At 45.8% G+C, this 18,846-nt stretch overlaps 1 protein-coding gene and 1 long non-coding RNA gene across 6 annotated transcripts in view; one reads left to right on the top strand and one right to left on the bottom strand.

Annotated features, from left to right (window-relative positions):
* The window catches only part of MOGAT1 (monoacylglycerol O-acyltransferase 1), a 114,087-nt gene that overhangs the window by 65,922 nt on the left and 29,319 nt on the right, over positions 1–18,846 (bottom strand). For 3 of the 5 annotated variants that reach the window (XM_056564912.1, XM_056564909.1, XM_056564911.1), the window contains one exon: positions 14,324–15,957. In XM_056564912.1, coding sequence (XP_056420887.1) covers positions 15,803–15,957 — 155 coding nt within the window. In that variant the 3' untranslated portion in view covers positions 14,324–15,802. Of the gene's footprint in view, positions 1–14,323; positions 15,958–18,846 lie in introns of those variants that run through there. The other 2 variants (XR_008891100.1, XM_056564908.1) reach the window with 2 other exon arrangements.
* The window catches only part of LOC130361660 (uncharacterized), a 31,333-nt gene continuing 15,060 nt past the window's right edge, over positions 2,574–18,846 (top strand). Inside the window, exon 1 of the long non-coding RNA XR_008891101.1 lies at positions 2,574–2,705. This is a non-coding gene — a long non-coding RNA (uncharacterized LOC130361660). The remainder of the gene's footprint in view (positions 2,706–18,846) is intronic.

Below are 18,846 nucleotides of genomic sequence, written 5' to 3'. Positions count from 1 at the left end.
GCACTTGAAAAATGCAGAGTCTGACATGTTTGTCCTGCAGATGTTAAGAGATCCATATGGCGGTTTTATCCGGACGGAGAAGAAAAGGAAAGAGGACGCCGCTGATCAGAAAAGACGTAATTGGGAGTCCCAAAATGTAACTGCAATCACTTATAAGGTATACACATCATGTGTACAGCTGATATCTACCCCCATATGGTCCTCTATATAATCACTTATATGGTATACACATCCTGTGTACAGCTGATATCTACCGCCATATGGTCCTGTATATAATCACTTTTAAAGTATACAGATCCTGTATAGTATTCTGGTCTGTGTATAGTGGTTTTATTCAGTACAATATGGCGGTATTATCCGGTTATTGTGTGGTGGTATATATTTACTCCTTGCATACCAGTATTATTGTTCATGGAAATGTACCTACGTTAAGTGTTTCTTACATATATAAATTTTTGTTTATTGTGTGTGGGATTTGGGTGGAATAGGGGCGTGGCAGAAGATTGACGAGCTGCAGAGACTAGTTGCCTTTTTTTAGTCCGGGGGCCCAGAGTGTTGTCAGTCCGCCCCTGCACACTTACACAGAGACACACACACATACATAGAGAGACACACAGACAGACAGACACACACTCACCTGGCCTGTGCATCGCTCCGTCTCTCCGGCGGCGGCCTCATCAGATCCAGGGCGGCCGCCAGCGGAGGTAATGGGGTTCCGCTCAGCACACACAGGTCATCTTGACTTTTGTTCACTTTACAGTCATATAAACACAATTGGACAAGGTGCACTGTACAGAAGATTTTGTTCCAGAATAGAAGACAAAAGGAAAATAATTCTTGTAAAAATATATTCAAGGACTGAGCACCTGCATGATGAATTATTGGAACATGCAGATTGCTTATTCTCTAGAGCAGAGTACTCTGGTAAGGAGGAATAGATATGTTGGCCTTTACATCCAGATTGCATAAATGTCCAGTTTGTGACACCATTGTGTTGTCTATGTAGGCCAGTGTTTCCCAACCAGGGTGTCTTCAGCTGTTGCAAAACTACAACTCCCAGCATGCCTGGACAGCCTTTGGCTGTCCGGGCATGCTGGGAGTAGTGGTTTTGCAACAGCTGGAGGCACCCTGGTTGGGAAACACAGATGTAGACTGAAGAGTAGGATAAGGGTTGGACCGTTGTATTATTATGTGGCTGGAGTGGCGCAACCCTTTATCACGATATAGATCAGAATACAAACCACTGTTTTACATAAGATCTCTACATAATCTGCCTATATAAGACAGCTACACTTAGACTTGTAGTTCCGCTGAGATTTAGGTTTGCTCCTCCTTTGCTGTATATGTTAGGCCATGTTTACTTACACAGCATAATTTCCATGCTGAATTCCGCACAGATATTCCGCTTCAGCATTCAATAGGATTCTGCTGTACTGCAGAAATTCTGATTCCTGCAGAAAGAATAGACATGTCTATTTTTTTGCAGATTCTGCAAGGAAATGCATTGCCGTCTATGAGACGGTGCATTTCCGAACGGTCCTAGTGCTGGCATATTCTCCGATGTCAGAAGAATGTCTGCACAGTATGGTTGGCACCTGCTAATTTGCATAATTATATATGCTTGACATCACAGGAAGCTCCGCCCATGTCCAGACACATCATGTCACATACCAGTTAAAGGGGTACTCCCCTGGAAATTTTTTTTTTTAAATGAACTGGTGCTAGAAAGTTAAACAGATTTGTAAATTACTTCTATTTAAAAATCTTATTCCTTCCTGTACTTATCAGCTACTATATGCTCCACAGGAAGTTCTTTTCTTTTTGAATTTCCTTTCTGTCTAACCACAGTGCTCTCTGCTGACACCTCTGTCCATTTTAAGAACTGTCCAGAGCAGGAGCAAATCCCAATAGCAAACCTATCCTGCTCCGTACAGTTCTTAAAATGGACAGAGGTGTCAGCAGAGAGCACTGTGGTAAGACAGAAAGGAAATTATAAAAGAAAAGAACTTCATGTGGAGCATTCAGCAGCTGATAAATACTGAAAGGATTAAGATTTTTAAATAGAAGTAAATTACAAATCTGTTTAAGTTTCTGGCACCAGTTGATAAGAAAAAAAAAATATTTTCCAGTGGAGTACCCCTTTAACCTCTTCAGGACGCAGGGCGTATGCATACGCCCTGCATCCTGAGTCCTTAAGGATGTAGGGTGTATGGATACGCCCGTGGGAATTCCGGACCCCACCATTCGCCGGGCGGGGACCGGACCAGGATGCCTGCTGATATCGTTCAGCAGGCATCCCGGCATATCACCCAGGGAGGTCCTGAGACCCCCCCATGTCGGCGATCACGGAAAATCGCAAATCAATTCAGATCTGCGATTTGTCGCTATTCCGGGCTGATCGGGTCTCTGGTGACCTGATCGCCCGGAAAATAGAGATAATCGGAGCTGTCAGTGACAGCCCCGATCATCCTGATGGATAGGAGCGAAGTTGCAGTGGTGCCACCTCCTCCTATCCCCTGCCATTAGTCAGCAATGACTACTGACCAATGGCAGTTGAAGACAGGGGGTTACCATGGAAACCCCCCGCTCTGCCCACCCCTCGATGTCGGGAACATAGGGGGGAGAAGATGGCGGCCGGTACCTGGGAAGATGATGCAGTGAGGACCGCCGATCATCAGTGGCATCAGCGGAGATCAGTGGCGGAGGTAGGGAGGCGATGGCGGGGAGCATCAAGGAAACTGGCAGTAAAGCGATATTTACTGCTGCCTTCCTAGTGGTTGCTAAACTGCAACTCCCAGCATGCCCAGACAGTCAAAGGCTGTCTGGGCATGCTGGGAGTTGTAGTTTTGCAACATCTGGAGGGTCACAGTTTGGAGACCACAATATACAGTGGTACCCAAATGGTAGCTCTCCAGATGTTGCAAACTACAACTCTCAGCATGCCTAGACTGCCCCGGCATGCTGGGAGTTGTAGTTCTGTAACATCTGTCCCTTCAGATTTTGACATTTTCATGAAAATTTTGAAAATTGCTGCTCTAATTTGAAGCCCTTTAATGTCTTCAAAAAGCAAAAATAGGTCAATTATGATGCCAACATAAAGCAGACATATTGTAATTGTGAATCAATATATAATTTATTTGGAATATCCATTTTCCTCACAAGCAGAGAGCTTCAAATTTAGAAAAATGCAAAATGTTCAACATTTTCATGACATTTTGGGATTTTTCACCAAGAAAGGATGCAAGTAACGACGAAAATTTACCACTAAAATAAGGTAGAATATGTCACGAAAAAAACAATATCAGAATAATTGGTAAAGGCATAATTGGTAAAGAGTTATTAATCCTTAAAGTGACGGTGGTCAGAATTGCAAAAAATGGCCGAGTCCTTAAGGTGAAAATGAGCTGCGTCCATAAGGGTTAAAGAAAAGCTGTCAGCCTGTTTACCCACACTAAACACAATACACTGGATTATAGTGCGGGTGAACAGGAGTCACTTACCTAAATATGTCCAGTAGGTTCTGAGATATGTTCCCCATAAGATCCTCTGCAGAATTGAGTGAATTGCGCTCAGGAGGACATGGAGTCACAGACTATGAATATGTAAATTGGGCCGTCGGAACCCGCCTCCTGAGTGCGATTTACTGAATTTAGCGGAGGACCTTCTGGGGGACATATCTCAGGACCTGCTGGACATATTTAAGTAAGTGTCCCCTCGACGGACTCCTGTTCACCCACACTATAAGGAAGTGTATTGTGTTTAGTGTGAGAGAACAGGCTGACCGTTTTTCTTTAATATTCTGCCAGTGCTGGTCCCCGCTCATCATTTCAGGACATGGTTGTTGGTCAGGAGTTGTGTGTATGAGTAGCGGAAGTGTGTGTGTGAGTAGCAGTGCTGTGTATGTAGTGGTGCTAAGTGTGTATGTAGCAAAGCTGTGTATGTGTCAGTATTAGAACTGTGTAGTAGTATGTGAGTAGTATAGTTGTGTGTGTGGTTGTACTGTGTGTGTGTGTGTGTGTGTGTGTGAGTAGCAAAGCTGTGTATGCTGGAAAAAGAGTTGGCTGTTTGGGCATAATAAGAGTAGTAGTTTTGAAACAGTGGGAGAGGCACAATAGAATAAGAGTAATGCATACTGTATAATGTGCAGATTGATGACAGAAATGCAAGCTGTGGCTCACAAGCTGTTTTACAACTACTACTCATTAGTGTTGAGCGGCATAGGCCATATTCGAATTCGCGAATATTCGCGAATATATGGACGAATATTCGTCATATATTCGCGAATATTCGCATATCCGTTATATTCTCGTTTTATTTTCGCATATGCGAAAATACGCGTATGCGAAAATTAACATATGTGAAAATTAGCATGTACAAAATTAGCATATGCGAAAATTAGCATATGCGAAAATTAGCATATGCGAATTTTCGCACGTCAGTCTCACACAGTAGTATTACAGCCTTCTTTACACCACACAAGCTGGAAGCAGAGAGGGATGATCACTGTGATGTGTACTGTGAAGAAAAAAAAAAAAAAAAAAACGAATATTCGTAATTACGAATATATAGCGCTATATTCGCGAAATTCGCGAATTCGCGAATATGCGATATTCGCGAATAATATTCGAATTGCGAATATTCGCGAGCAACACTACTACTCATATCATGCTAGGGCAGTCTTTGTCATAGCATAATGGAAGTAGTAGTTTTGCCACAGCTTTTGAGCCACTGGTTGTCAGACTTTTTCTGGAAAGGTTGCTCACTGAAATAAAGAAATGTTGGAGTGTGTGCTCCAGCGCTTATCTAAGCCCTCCTCCCTGTGCAGATCGTAACAACGCAAACACAGGAGGCAGCGGCAGCCGATCAGAAAGCCCTGGAGGGGACAGAATAGGACCGGAGGGGCGCATGACAGGGGGATTATGCAGTATGGAAACAGTTAATAGTGGCAGGATTTTTAAGTGAGGAAGAGGAGGAGTTTGGTAAAGGGTTAAAAGGCCGGGTTCAGGGGGAGGGACTTCAGTCGGCGCGTGGCCAGGAACGTTGGTGAAGAGCTCCCTACCTGTGTGATGTTGGCTATGGAGGAACTGCTGCGGAGGGTGAGGGAGGAGGCCCTTCGGTGTGGGCCCCAGTGGCTGGAGGAGCAGTTTCCTTCACTTGCAGCTCCTGTAGCGCTGCCGGCGTGGGAGCCCGGGCCCCGGTTCAGCGGCTGGCGCTCTCGCCCGCCGGAGCAATTGTCTCCTAATGCCTCCCCTCGTTCCTGGCACAGGCGGGTTATTCCCTCTCCGGCCACCGCTGGTCGCCGATCCGGTGAGTCTGGTGGATGGCGGTCCGGGGGGCCCTCGTCGGTGGCTCTGCTGCTGTTGTGCGAGATGCGGGACGTGCATGTCCCAGGGCCATCGGGTGGAGCGTGGAACTGGTGCGGCGGTACGTCGATATATCTTCGCTGCTGCTGTTTGAAAAGTTCAATTTGGATAGGTGGAGGTGTGGCAAAAATTTGGAAGTGGAAGTAGGTCAATAGATTTTCGCTGCTGCCGCTTGAAAGGTTCAATTTGGATAGGTTTCCGGCCGGATGAGTCCAAACGGATGGAGAAGGTGGAGGAGGAGGGGCATTGGCGGTATCGTTGATACCGCAAACTTTCTCCAATTGGCTTCAGGCCTCTGCAAATTCTGGCCAGCGTAGTGAGGGAGAAGTCGCCAGAGCAGTGCTCCGGTCTCTTTGCTACATAGAAGCAGTGGGGGAGGTGTACCAGGTTTACGGGGGAATGGCATTGCTGCGGTACGACGAACAATTCTGGCGGCGGATGGCGGTGCGTCCCGACTTGTAGTGGGACCATAAGGATACAGGTTTTTGGATGCGGCTTATGGCCGCTCCACGTGGGGGTGGAGGTCTGCAGTCCTTTCGGGACAGTGCCAGTGGCATGGGGATCAGGGCTGGGCAGTCGGCTGGATCGGGGCACAGAGTGTGCTGGCAATTTAATGAAGGGAGCTGCAAGTTTGGGGCTGATTGGCGCTTCAAGCATGAGTGCTCCAGCTGCGCAGACGGACATGGGCTGTCCTGCTGTTTAGTCGGGGGAAGGGTAGGCAGGGAGAGGCTGACCAAAAGAGGGGCAACGCTGGTTCAGGTGTCAAGAATGGAGCCTTTCCTCAGCCTTTATCCAAATAAGGCGGCTGCGGAGCTGTTGCGGAGAGGTTTTTGCGGATGGGTTTCGTATCCCATCTTTCGTGGTTGGCACCTACGGGTGGGGTGGTGCGTAATCTGGTCTCGGCTTTGGCTCACCCGGAGGTAGTGGAGGAGAAGCTGCTTAAGGAAGTGTCTCTTGGCAGGATGGCTGGGCCGTTTGAGTCTCCTCCGTTAGTAGGGTTGTGAGTCTCGCCGTTGGGCTTTGCTCTCAAGAAGGAGGCCCTTTGTGCCGTGTCTTACACCTTGTTTGAGGCTCCATTGGTGTGGGTGCATAGGTACGGGAGGGGGGGCTCTTTTGGCAAAGACGCATATTGAGGCGACCTTCCGTTTGTTGTTGGTCCATCCGGACAGTTTTGCGTTGTTGGGTTGCTGTTTGGGTGATCGTTTTTTTGTGGACCTCTGTTTGCCTAAGGGGTGCTTCATCTCTTGTGCATATTTTGAACAATTCAGTGTGTTTTTGGAGTGGGTTGTGCGGCGAGAGTCTCAGTTAGACTCTGTGTTGCACTACCTTGATGGTTTCCTCTTCCTGGGCCCGGCAGGGTCGTGGGTATGTGCTGTTTTGTTGTAAGTGAAGGAGCGGGTGGGGAGCTGGTTTGGCATCCCGTTGGCACCTGAGAAAAAAGAGGGGCCGACCATACATTTTTGGGCATCGTTATTGACACCCTGGCCATGGAGTGGCGGCTTCCCGAGGACAAGCTGGGCGAGCTGAGGAGGAGATGACAAGGGCGTGTCGGGTCGCAAATTGCGGTTGCGGGAGGTTAAGTCTTTAACGCCCATGGGGAGGGTTTTTTGCCGTTGCCTCGCTGCGGCTACTGCGGGCGTCACCAGACCTAATCACTATGTGCAGTTGTTCGGCTTGCGTGCAGATTTGGGAGTTTAGCAGGAATTTTTGGGGCGGTACAACGGATGGTCGGTGGCAATGGATTGCCCGGTCTCTAGTAGGGACTTGGAGCTGTTCCCCAATGCGGCCGGTGGCTGCGGCTTTGGGGCGTATTTGCAGGGTCAGTGGTGTGTTGGGCAGTGGGTGGCAGCTTGGCAGAAGGCGAGGTTTACACGAAATCTGGCCCTACTGTAGTTGCTCCTGATTGTGGTGGCTGTGGAGGTGTGGGGGGATGGTTTTGGCCATTAATAATCAGACGGCAAACTCCTCCTCGGTGGTTAATTTGCTTCGTCAGGGGCTGTTTCCCGAGATGTGAGGTAGCTGGTGTCTTTTCCTCAACTGATGCGGCTGGGGGCTTTGATGGAAGAGGTGTGCTTTTCTGATTATGAGTTGCGTTTATTTCATTTAGCGTTTGCGCTTGCCTTTTTTGTAGAGTTCTGTATTTCGGAGTGGGTGCCCCTAGTCAGAGGCGAGTAGGGGGGGGTTTACTTTTTTCGGATGTTAGCCTGTAGGATGGCATTTTGCGGTATTTAAGTCGGCAATCCAAGACGGATCAGTTGGGCCGGGGGGGCGGTGTTGCTATTGGCGCGGCTGAGGGGCTCGGTCATATGCCCCGTGGGCTGTTATACTGCCTTTTTGGAAGTCCGGGTGGGGGTTGTGGGCCCCCTTTTAGTTCACATAGATGGGTGATTCTTGTCCCGTTTTCTGTTCATGGGGGTGTTTAGGAAATGTCTACGGGAGGCTGGGTGTGTGGCAGAGGAATATAGCTCCCATTCCTTCCTCATTGGAGCGCTACCGAGGCACCTCGGTGGGGCTTGGTGCCGGAGGTGATCAAGCGGATTGGGAGGTGGTAGTCGGAAAGGTTTTGGGTTTATGTTCACCCTTCATTTGTTGTACTGGTCTTTGTTGTTTTTCCTGGGGGGGTCTTTGCCTGTATTGTTTGTCTGTTTTTCTTTGTCATTTCAGGTGCCCACCCCGGATTAGTGTGGATCATCGGACACTCTTATGTCACGCAGGGTGGGTGCGGGCTGGTGTGCGGCTGGGGGGCCAGCAGTTGGGTTTGGCTAGTTCTGAGGTGCAGGTGTATCCGCTGGGAAAAGGTGATATGAGACGGTCAGAACTGTTAGTGAGGGTCCCGTTTTTTGTACAGTTGGACATGTCCCCTGATGTGCTTGTCAATCATTTGGGAGGGGGGGGGGAATGATCTTGGAGTCCGGAGGTCCCGTGATTTAATGTGGGATATTAAATTTGATCTGCCCCGATTGTGGTCATCTTTTCCGGGTTTGATCATAGTTTGGTCAGAGATAGTGGCTCAGAGGAAGTGGCGGCAGGCTCGCTCTGTGGTGGCATTGAATAGGACAAGGATCAAGATGAATAAGGTGGTGAGTACGTTTGTGGCAAGGAATGGTGGCCTTGTGGTAAGACATAGGAAGTTAGAGGAGGGGGCGCCGGAGTTTTTGGTGGCTGACGGAGTTGGGGATGGATCTCTGGATCCTGGAGTTGAGGGAGGTGGTGGAGCGAGCTGTTCAGTTGTGGAGGAACGTGGAGGTAGGCTGAGAGCGGTTCCCAGCCCAGTGGTGAAGTCCATATGGACATGGAAGGTTTTTGGGCTTCACAAATGGTGCTCCTGGGCAGGTGAGCTACAGCTAGGAGCAAGTGAAGATCCCCCTTTGGTTCGGTAACGGTGCCTTCAGGTTCTTCTCCTGCACTAGTGATACTTAAAAAAGTTGTTTTGCTATGGTTTACGTATAATGTTCATACGAATTGTTATGATTACAATGTTTTAATTGGTTTGTTAATAAAGTGGGCTGCTTTGGCCTTTTTGTACCAACACCTTGTCTTGTTTTGTTTAAGGGAGGGGGCTTATGGTGAAGAAAATGTATGGTATAGATAGGTGGTATAGGTGGTTGGTGGGACATAGCAGCTATAATATTCCCTAGTCATGCTGCAGTCCCTGCTCACTACAGAAACTCTACTGTCAATAAAACAAATGTGGGAACAAAAGCTCCCAAACACCAAAGGTAATAATGTTATCACTGCTAGGGGACACCATATTATATACCTGTTGTAAGAAGCATCAGCAGACAGCTCAGCAGTGCACCAGACATCTATATGCTGTGCTGTGTGCTCCTCCGACTAAGCAGGAAGAGAGAAAGACACGTCATGATGTCACTGGGACCTGCACTTTCTGCCTGTGTGCAGCATTTCTGCACCCAAAAGCAGAAGCAAAGGCATTAATTTGATTGGCCTTGGGCACCAGACCCGGGGCTTCTGCCCCTGGGCTCATTCCTAAAATATACTGGACTTTGCATGGCCGGTATTTTAGCTGCAAAATTACTGGCAGAGGGCGTAAAATACCAGCTGTACCGGTAAAATACCGGCTGGGTGGGAACCCACCGCACAGAGATTTTCCGTGTGAACATAGACTTAGACTCAAAGGATAGGTCTACCCTGGGTGATATATTTGTTGTAGCTCAGCTGCTTGTTCACCATACTGGGATAAGACTTAGTTGCAGGATTTAGACTTGACTTGTGACTGGAACACTGAGCTAGTTTTATAGTCCAAAATAACAGAGAAAGCTATAAGCTACCAGGGCTGTTTACTGGGGAGGTGTGAAAGCATCCCTTCCCTCATGTACATTTCCTTCTGTTATCAGTGACCAGATTTTCTTCAGTGTATTCAGAAAGGAAATCCCAAGATGTTAGTCTATCACAGACTAGGCCAGGTCTGTAGGAATAACACATCTAGTCTTGTAAAACTACAACTTCAACTTCAAGCATGCTGGGAGCCAGTGGCGGTGCTGGGGGGGGGGGGGGGATGGGGCTTGCAACCCGCACCGGGTGACACCCTGACTAACCCAGGTGCTATCCCAACCAGCATATCCATCCATACAGAAGTGAATAATCACCCTTACATTCATTCCCTCCTGCCCCCCGTGAAGCTTAAAGCCTATCTGACAGACCTGTATCAGGGACACAGAGCAGCAGGAGAACAGCTCCGCACAGGCTGCAGGGCTAAAGAACCTTCCGTGACCTGTGACCATGTGATTAGCCACATGTGGGGGAGGAGTCAGGCTTAGTATACTGTGGTACTGTACTCCTAGGTATTTGACTACTGTGGCTATAGAGTGCATGTGGAGAGCTGTGTGTGTGTGTTTGGGGGGGGGGGGGGCTTTTGGAGGCATAAGGCACAGTAATGTGGGGGGGCCTGGGGTACGTGGTGCACAATAAAGTAGGTTTTTTTTTTTTAATGCTTACATGAGGCACAGTTATGGTGGGGGTGTTTGAGATGCTGACACAAGGCAGTGGGCACAGTAATAGGGGGATTGCTGACCTGAGACACAGTATATAAAATGGGAGAGGGCAGACGGTCATGAGACACAGTATATAAAATGGCAGGGGAGTGCGGGCATAAACCCTAAGGCAGTTTATTGTATTCAGAGGGAGCACTGTGTGGCAAGGTTATATTCAGAGGGCGCAATGTGTGATAGTTTTATATTCAGAGGGCGCAGTGTGTGGTATTATTATATTCAGAGGGCGCAGTGTCGGGTAGTATTATATTCAGAGGGTACAGTGTGTGGTAGTATTATATTCAGAGGGTACAGTGTGTGGCAGTGTTATATTCAGAGAGCACAGAGTGTGGTAGTATTATATTCAGAGGGTGCAGAGTGGTGTAGTATTGTATTCAGAGGATACAGTGTGTAACAGTGTTATAATTATTGTTTTCATATAGATGATCAGAATCCACTGTTGAAGTGAGAAGTCAATACCATCTGGGTGTTAAGTTCTGCAAAGTGAAACTTTAGCTTGAAGAAGTCACAGTGTTATGTACCAGCTGAATTAGATAAGGAAAGACTATAGAGAAGACGTCACCTGTAGTCACTGATAACCTTGTGTATTCTCCTCACTATAGAGAAGACTTCACCTGTAGTCATTGATATCATTGTGTATTCTCCTCACTATAGAAAAGACGTCACCTGTAGTCATTGATATCATTGTGTATTCTCCTCACTATAGAGAAGACGTCACCTGTAGTCACTGATATCATTGTGTATTCTCCTCACTAAAGAGAAGACGTCACCTGTAGTCATTTGTGGTGTCCCGGTACCGTATTGCATACCGTACCTTGTATGGCGGTCCCCAAAGTCAGAGTTATTATGTTCAGGTAGTGTCCCCCAGGTGGGACAGCCCCTAGTCGCCTCTCTTCTACTCTAATTTTATAATGTTTCTATGTACATATTTAATATAATGTATAATATACTTACCTTGTTAGCGTCGCAGGACCTTCGTTCATGTGACCATGTTGATTCCACTATGGTACGTTAGAGGACCTTTGGAGGTCCTTGGGTCACATGCTACCAATAATTCTATGTGAAGGTGATTGACAGAAGTATTGGACCAATTAGCTCTAGTCCAGCCCCTGCCCATATAAGGGAGCTGTAGCCAATTATTGCTCTCTTGGGTTGCTGCTCTCTATGGGGGGGATCACGGGGTGTAGCGGTGTAGGTAACAGGGCCAGATGGTATTCACCCCTGGGGCAAGATGTTGTTAACCCCTAGTGTTCGTAATGCCAGGTTGTGGTTGTCTGGTGTAAGGTACCGCCAACAACCAACTCAAAACAGCATATAGTAAATCAGAGTACAAAGCAGGTTTTGATGCAACTGGAACTTTACTGAAGAAGGCAGAAAACAGTCTTTACAAATAGCCAACTTCCACAGAGGTGACAAGGACACAGGGAACCTCTCAGGCTTGCTTGGACATGTAGTTGCAGTAATGATGCAGACCACTGTACTGTTATCACTTTGGTAGGGACAGTAGAGACTTGGCTCACAGATTTGATGTGGCTGCAGATTTATAGGCTTTGGCCTAGATATGCTGGACTTGACTAGTACAGTACTTGTGCTTGCTTTAATGTCCAGGTCTAAAGAGAAAAAGAATAGAGACTACAGCCCCTTATATATCAGGGAGCTGGACGAATGCCCATAGGTAGCTGGTTGCCTGTGCTTCTGGAACTCTGGTATACCATGTTATCACATAACCTTAGGAAGGCCCTCTACAGTGTAAACATCCTAACAACCTTCATATATTACTTACATTCACTGTACAATATGTATAATAGATGTATATACTCAATATACAATACAATACCATATAATGACTTAGGGGACCCTGCAGGAGAGCCCTGTGGACTTGAGGGACTCTACATGAGGGGACTTTAGGACTGCACAGAACCATGTTCTGTACCGGAACACCACATAGTTTTCCAAAACTGCACTCATCCTCCCATCCACATACGTCTGTATACTACAATATACAGCAAAGACCCTCAAAGTTAACAATGCAAAAACATCCAAATGTATACCCTATATAATTATATACATATATATATATATATATATATATATATATACACACACACACACACACGATACTTCTCTTACTAAGAGAAACATCAATAAAGAAACACCTTTCAGAAAGGCATTTTATTATGCAATAATACTATAACGTTGTATTATTATTAGAGTAGATGTGTGACAAGACAAGCTACAGCTTGTTTATTATATTTTATACAGTCAGAAGTGTTACTCAAATAGAAAAATAGATTACTTGGTACAAATACAGTTATAGTTACATTGTAGTCTGAAAGACGACAAGATATCCAATTTTATTGTAATCACTGTATGTAATAGGAGTTTTATTACAAATGGGATATACATATGGTAACCAATTCTCCTTGTGGATTTCTATCATCCAAAAGAGCATTCCTTTATCATTACATAAGCACACATGTTCATCCAATACTTTAGATATTAGCATTACTGTGCACGGTTGCAGAATTGCACAAACATTGCATGATGTGACATTGTAACATTGCAAATCTAAAATAGAAGTGGTCAGGTGATTTTGAGAACTGTGCCACCTAGTGTTTGGTAGAGAGAACACATTTCTAGTATGATTGATGGGTTTCCCTATTTTGTTGTACCAACCTGTATAACTAAACCAAATTGTAGAATATTTTATAACCTATTTAATAAGCTGTTTACCAAAGCTAACAGGTAGGTTTACATTTTATATTATAAATCATTGTGGGAACCTTTCATATCAGCACAATATTTTCAGGTGTACAGTATTAAAAAGGAAATTTGTTTTTGTTTTCATATAAAACCACGTGCAAGTGTGTTTTCAGCTGGTTTTTAACCTGCTCTAGGACAACACTTGATGTCTAGGTGCTTGAGGTAATTAATTATATAGGGGGAGATTTATCAAAACTTGTGCAGAGCCAAAGTTGCCCAGTTGCCCATAGCAACCAATCAGCTTGCTTACATTCCTAACCAGGCCTGTGAAAAATGAAAGTAGTAAGCTGATTGGTTGCTATGGGCAACTGGGCAACTTTGTCTCTGCACAGGTTTTGATAAATCTCCCCAATAGTGTATATACACATGTGGAAGATTGCAGTCATTGCAAAAAAATAAAAAAAATAAATTAAAAATAAAAGCAGGCACACCAAACTCTGGAACCAGACAAGTCAAGTATTCAAGAATAAAGTCATAAAGGAAACCTAAGAATACAGTCCATTCTGCATGCAACATGTTATTAGTACGGGAGGAGTGGAGAAAAGACCATATATTATGTATAGTTATATAAAATAATTGTCAAAATAAGAGAGCGTGACTGGTTAGGACCGCCCACTGGGCTCCTAAGCTTGGAAAGAGCATAGAGTTTAATTTAGCCAGTTATGCCAGATTCACGCAGCATATTTTATGTGTAAAACCCTATTCTCATTGTGTCTAAGTGACATGTCACTTAATTCAGTCAAGGGAAGCTTCAGGCGCGACCCCCCTGTGCTGCCTGTGGCGCTCCGCACAGATGCGTTTTGTGCCTGTGTAAATGTACCCTTAGAGTTCTTCAACAGCTACAGATTTAAGGGGTTATCCACCATAACATGATTTTAGTACTTAGCTGGCAGGCAGTAATGGACAGTAATGGACAGTAATGGACATGCTTAGGAAGGATCTGTGCTCGTCTTGGGGCTAAATTACTATGTTGTGAGATTACCATAATGCTGTGGCTAGATTTTTGTGAGTGGGTATTTCTTGTTTGAGTTTTCTTCTTTTGCCTACAAATCCCATAATTCAATTTTCCTCCCTCCTACGCAACAGCCACCCCACCCATTGAAACATAAATGAGCTGCATCCATTAAAAAGACCTGTGGTTTTCAATCAGGGTGCCCACAACTGTTTCATTAGTTGCAGGTTGATCTCTCTCCCACCAAGCGATCCCTCCACCCATTGAAGCAGACAGGCTCCTTGTCATCAGCTGACTACAGAGTCAAATCTCGGCCGCATTGCAACCTGGGAAAAATCTGAGACAACAGTCATTTTGTATGCTGTTAAAAATAAATAGTGGGGTGAAAATCACAGAAGAATTGTGAGAAAACAGTCACACACAGGTACAGACACTATATTATGAACTACACTAACTTTACAGCCCCTGTAGCATAGTCAAATAAAAAAAATCCTGGAATACCCCTTTAAGGCTAGAAGTCTGCACTTTTGAGTCAAAGCTGCAGAATACAGCAGGAAGTAAAGGTACAAGATCTTATATATTCCATTCTTTTTAATGCACTCCTGGTTTACTGCTTATAAGTAGTATTCACAGAGAAAAAAGCCATATACCCTGAACTATCAAAGTCATTGCAGCAGCAACATGAGGGATGATGAAGATTCCCTGAAGCCATCATTGCAAGGCTTCCTATGGTAGAACATATGCAAAGTAGAGATACTTTTTCCCATTGAGCATTGTATGGCTTGTAAGACTCCATACATCACTTTGGTGGTCTCATTTAGGGGACACACTACCTCCCTAGTCCCTAAATAAAATAAAATTTTACAAGCGAAGACCTAGAACCAAGAAAACACTGAACGAAGTTAAAAGCTACAAAGGGATTACTTCTAAACAATATGATTCACTATCCAAACTAGACTGCATTACAAGCATTAATAATAGCCTATAGTTGCATATATTGACAGTTTTGCAACAACGAATGAGGAAAAAATCTGAGCTGACAATGAAGCACAATTGAGCTGTAAGTGAGTAGCAGTATAAAGTAAAGAAATGCATTTGCACAGTTTATATACTTTATTACGGTACCTTCTTTATTACAAACTGTATGTATCACTTGTGCCAAAACTTCACCATTCATGTTCTCATTATAACAATTAATAATTCTCATGAACTGAATACATTATTTTTAAAGGGTATTCCCATCTTAGGTATTTATGGCACATCCATAGAATAGTGGGTTCTCATGTTTTCATTATTTCAGCCATCCGTGGCCTTCACATCAGGGCCAAAGAGAGGTCAGAGGGGCCAGATCCAGAGATAGGCGAGTCCTATGAATAGGTTATAAATGTTGGAGATACCCTTTTAACATGCTTTATGATGTTACTCTGAATGAATGAAATGGTGGCAAAATATTCCACTGGTAAACTAATCGAACCTCGTGGCACAGACAGTACATGATCACAGCTCTAAAGCTTTCCAGTTCTGTTGGTATATACAGTATGTAAATCTTTACACGGTGGAGTGTACTTCATAAATTAGGGTGAGGGTGATGAACACACTAGTTTTCCAGGCCTACTGATCTGCATGGATGATCTGAAGCTGGAGGCAAATGAGTTTTGAATCAATAAATTTAAGTGGTTCCATTTCCACATATACAGTAGAAACATATATGGAGGTCATGTGAAGAGGAGACTTTTATGCTCTGGGATCCCATACTCTCCCTTGTTCTCTTCAAAGAGATCCTGAAGAGCTTTTAGGTACTTTTGATGCAGCTCTTCAATTTCTTCTTGTGTGGGATTTGATGTCTGCACCACTGGGATGGGTTTCCCAACTGTTTAAAAAAAATAAAAAATATGCATATTAACATTTAATCACAGCAATTTTTCATTTTTGCGTTTTTATTTTTTCTCTCTCTCCTTTTAATAGCCATAGGTTTTTCAAATTTTTCACCTGCAGGCCCATATGAGGGCTTGTTTTATGTGCCACCAATACTTTGTAATGACATCACTTATTTTACCTCAAAATCTACAGCAAAGACTCCGAACAATTTTGTGGAACAAAATAAACAAAACAAAAAAAAAAAAAAAAAAATTTGAAAATAAAAATAAATGACATGCTGCTATTTTTATTCTGTGGGTCATTATGATTACAATACCAAATTTATATAGATTTTGTTCTATTTTACTACTAAAGTCAGCAAGTCTTCCCTTTTGTTGTTTTTAAAGTTTGCACTGTGGAGGCCTCGGTCAGCCCCCCTTAGCTAACTGGCACATGTATTTTACACTTTTAGATCCCGAAATAGACTTTGTTTCAAATAAACCTTTGAGATCCGTCAATTATTTTTTTTGAGTCTTTTTTCTTCATGCCAACCGTTCTTAATTTCCAAATTATAGTCCTTTTTAATTATTGGTCTTATGAGGTGTTCATCTTTTCAAAACATTAATCTTTCTAATATACTTCATATGAAAATGTTATTTCCTTTTTATAGATATCATGGCTTATCCAAAGCTGACAAAGTCCAGTAAGTGAGAGCAAGCTTGCACTCCTCTGTGCTCTCTCCTGTCTGATAGGAGCGCTACGGGACAGGAGAGCGCACAGAGGAGCGCTACGGGACAGGAGAGCGCACAGAGGAGCGCTACGGGACAGGAGAGCGCACAGAGGAGCGCTACGGGACAGGAGAGCGCACAGAGGAGCGCTACGGGACAGGAGAGCGCACAGAGGAGCGCTACGGGACAGGAGAGCGCACAGAGGAGCGCTACGGGACAGGAGAGCGCACAGAGGAGCGCTACGGGACAGGAGAGCGCACAGAGGAGCGCTACGGGACAGGAGAGCGCACAGAGGAGCGCTACGGGACAGGAGAGCGCACAGAGGAGCGCTACGGGACAGGAGAGCGCACAGAGGAGCGCTACGGGACAGGAGAGCGCACAGAGGAGCGCTACGGGACAGGAGAGCGCACAGAGGAGCGCTACGGGACAGGAGAGCGCACAGAGGAGCGCTACGGGACAGGAGAGCGCACAGAGGAGCGCTACGGGACAGGAGAGCGCACAGAGGAGCGCTACGGGACAGGAGAGCGCACAGAGGAGCGCTACGGGACAGGAGAGCGCACAGAGGAGCGCTACGGGACAGGAGAGCGCACAGAGGAGCGCTACGGGACAGGAGAGCGCACAGAGGAGCGCTACGGGACAGGAGAGCGCACAGAGGAGCGCTACGGGACAGGAGAGCGCACAGAGGAGCGCTACGGGACAGGAGAGCGCACAGAGGAGCGCTACGGGACAGGAGAGCGCACAGAGGAGCGCTACGGGACAGGAGAGCGCACAGAGGAGCGCTACGGGACAGGAGAGCGCACAGAGGAGCGCTACGGGACAGGAGAGCGCACAGAGGAGCGCTACGGGACAGGAGAGCGCACAGAGGAGCGCTACGGGACAGGAGAGCGCACAGAGGAGCGCTACGGGACAGGAGAGCGCACAGAGGAGTGCAAGCCCACCCTCACTTACTGGACTTTGTCCATGCCTGTGCTTCATCTTGGACAATGCCATGATTTTATAAGCCATGCAGGGGCGGATTGACTGGCCAGTCCATTCGGTCGTGGTCCAAAGGCCCGGCCAGGAAAAGGGCCTGCTGTCCGCCGCCTGTCATATAAAATCTTTAAAAAATATATTTTTTTTTTTGCCCAGAGCCGTTACAGTTATTCTGCTCCCAGACAGCCACTGTAGCGGCAGTCCTTTAAGAGAGCCGCAGTGGCTGCCTGGGAGCGGCGCTTAGGTCATGTGAACTTCACGTCCGGCAGTGCCGGAGTTTACTGCTGCCGCCGAAGACCAGTGCGCCCGGCCTGCTTGTTCTCTGTGCAAAGAGCCCCGCTTGTCCTCACTGTACGGGAGCCCCGCTTGTCCTCACTGTACGGGAGCCCCGCTTGTCCTCACTGTACAGAGCCCTGCTGAAGAAGTGCCCTGATCTCTGCCGGCTTTCTCAGTCAACATCTGCATGGACCCAAAAACAGGCTAGCCTGGCCAGGCAGGTGGGTGGCTTATGAATTGTATTGTTTTATGTATCTTATCCTTTCACAGCTCCCTACATGATGGCACAGTCTGACTTATAAGTTATATGTGAAATATAACATATCTTACTGTGCCGTCATGTAGGGGGCGGTGAAAGGCAGGTAGAAGATGGAGTAGGCTTCCCAGCAGCACAGAGTATTTCTGGAAGGGATTGCAGTGAGGCAGACAGTCTGCCTCACTACAGTTCCCTCCAGAAATACTCTGTGCTGCTGTGCTAATTCTGTAATAAATCTAAGAGGCCTCAGCCTCATCCAAGCAAGAGGCAAAGGTAAAGTGTGTGGCTTATGAATGGACTAGTTACTATTTTCTACCTGCCTTTCACTGCTCACTATATGATGTCACAGTCAGAGATGAGTGATATACAGTATCTGACTGTGCCATCATGTGGTGAGCGGTGAAAGGCAGGTACTCAGGTGGAAAATATATATATATTTTTTTTTATCAACTGGTGCCAGAAAGTTAAATCAATATGTAAAATATTTCTATCAAAATTTCATAATCCTTCCAGTACTTAGCAGCTATATACTACAGGACAAATTCTTTTCTATTTGGGATTTCTTTTCGGTCAAGGCCACAGTGCTCTCTGCTGACACATCTGTCCATTTTAGGAACTGTCCAGAGCAGGAGAAAATCCCCATAGCAAACCTTTATTGCTCTGGACATTT

This window comes from Hyla sarda, chromosome 3, assembly GCF_029499605.1.
Source record: "Hyla sarda isolate aHylSar1 chromosome 3, aHylSar1.hap1, whole genome shotgun sequence".
In the NCBI taxonomy this organism is placed as follows: Eukaryota; Metazoa; Chordata; class Amphibia; order Anura; family Hylidae; genus Hyla; species Hyla sarda.
Note: the sequence above shows the minus strand (reverse complement) of the source record. Positions and strands in the feature narration are given on the sequence as shown.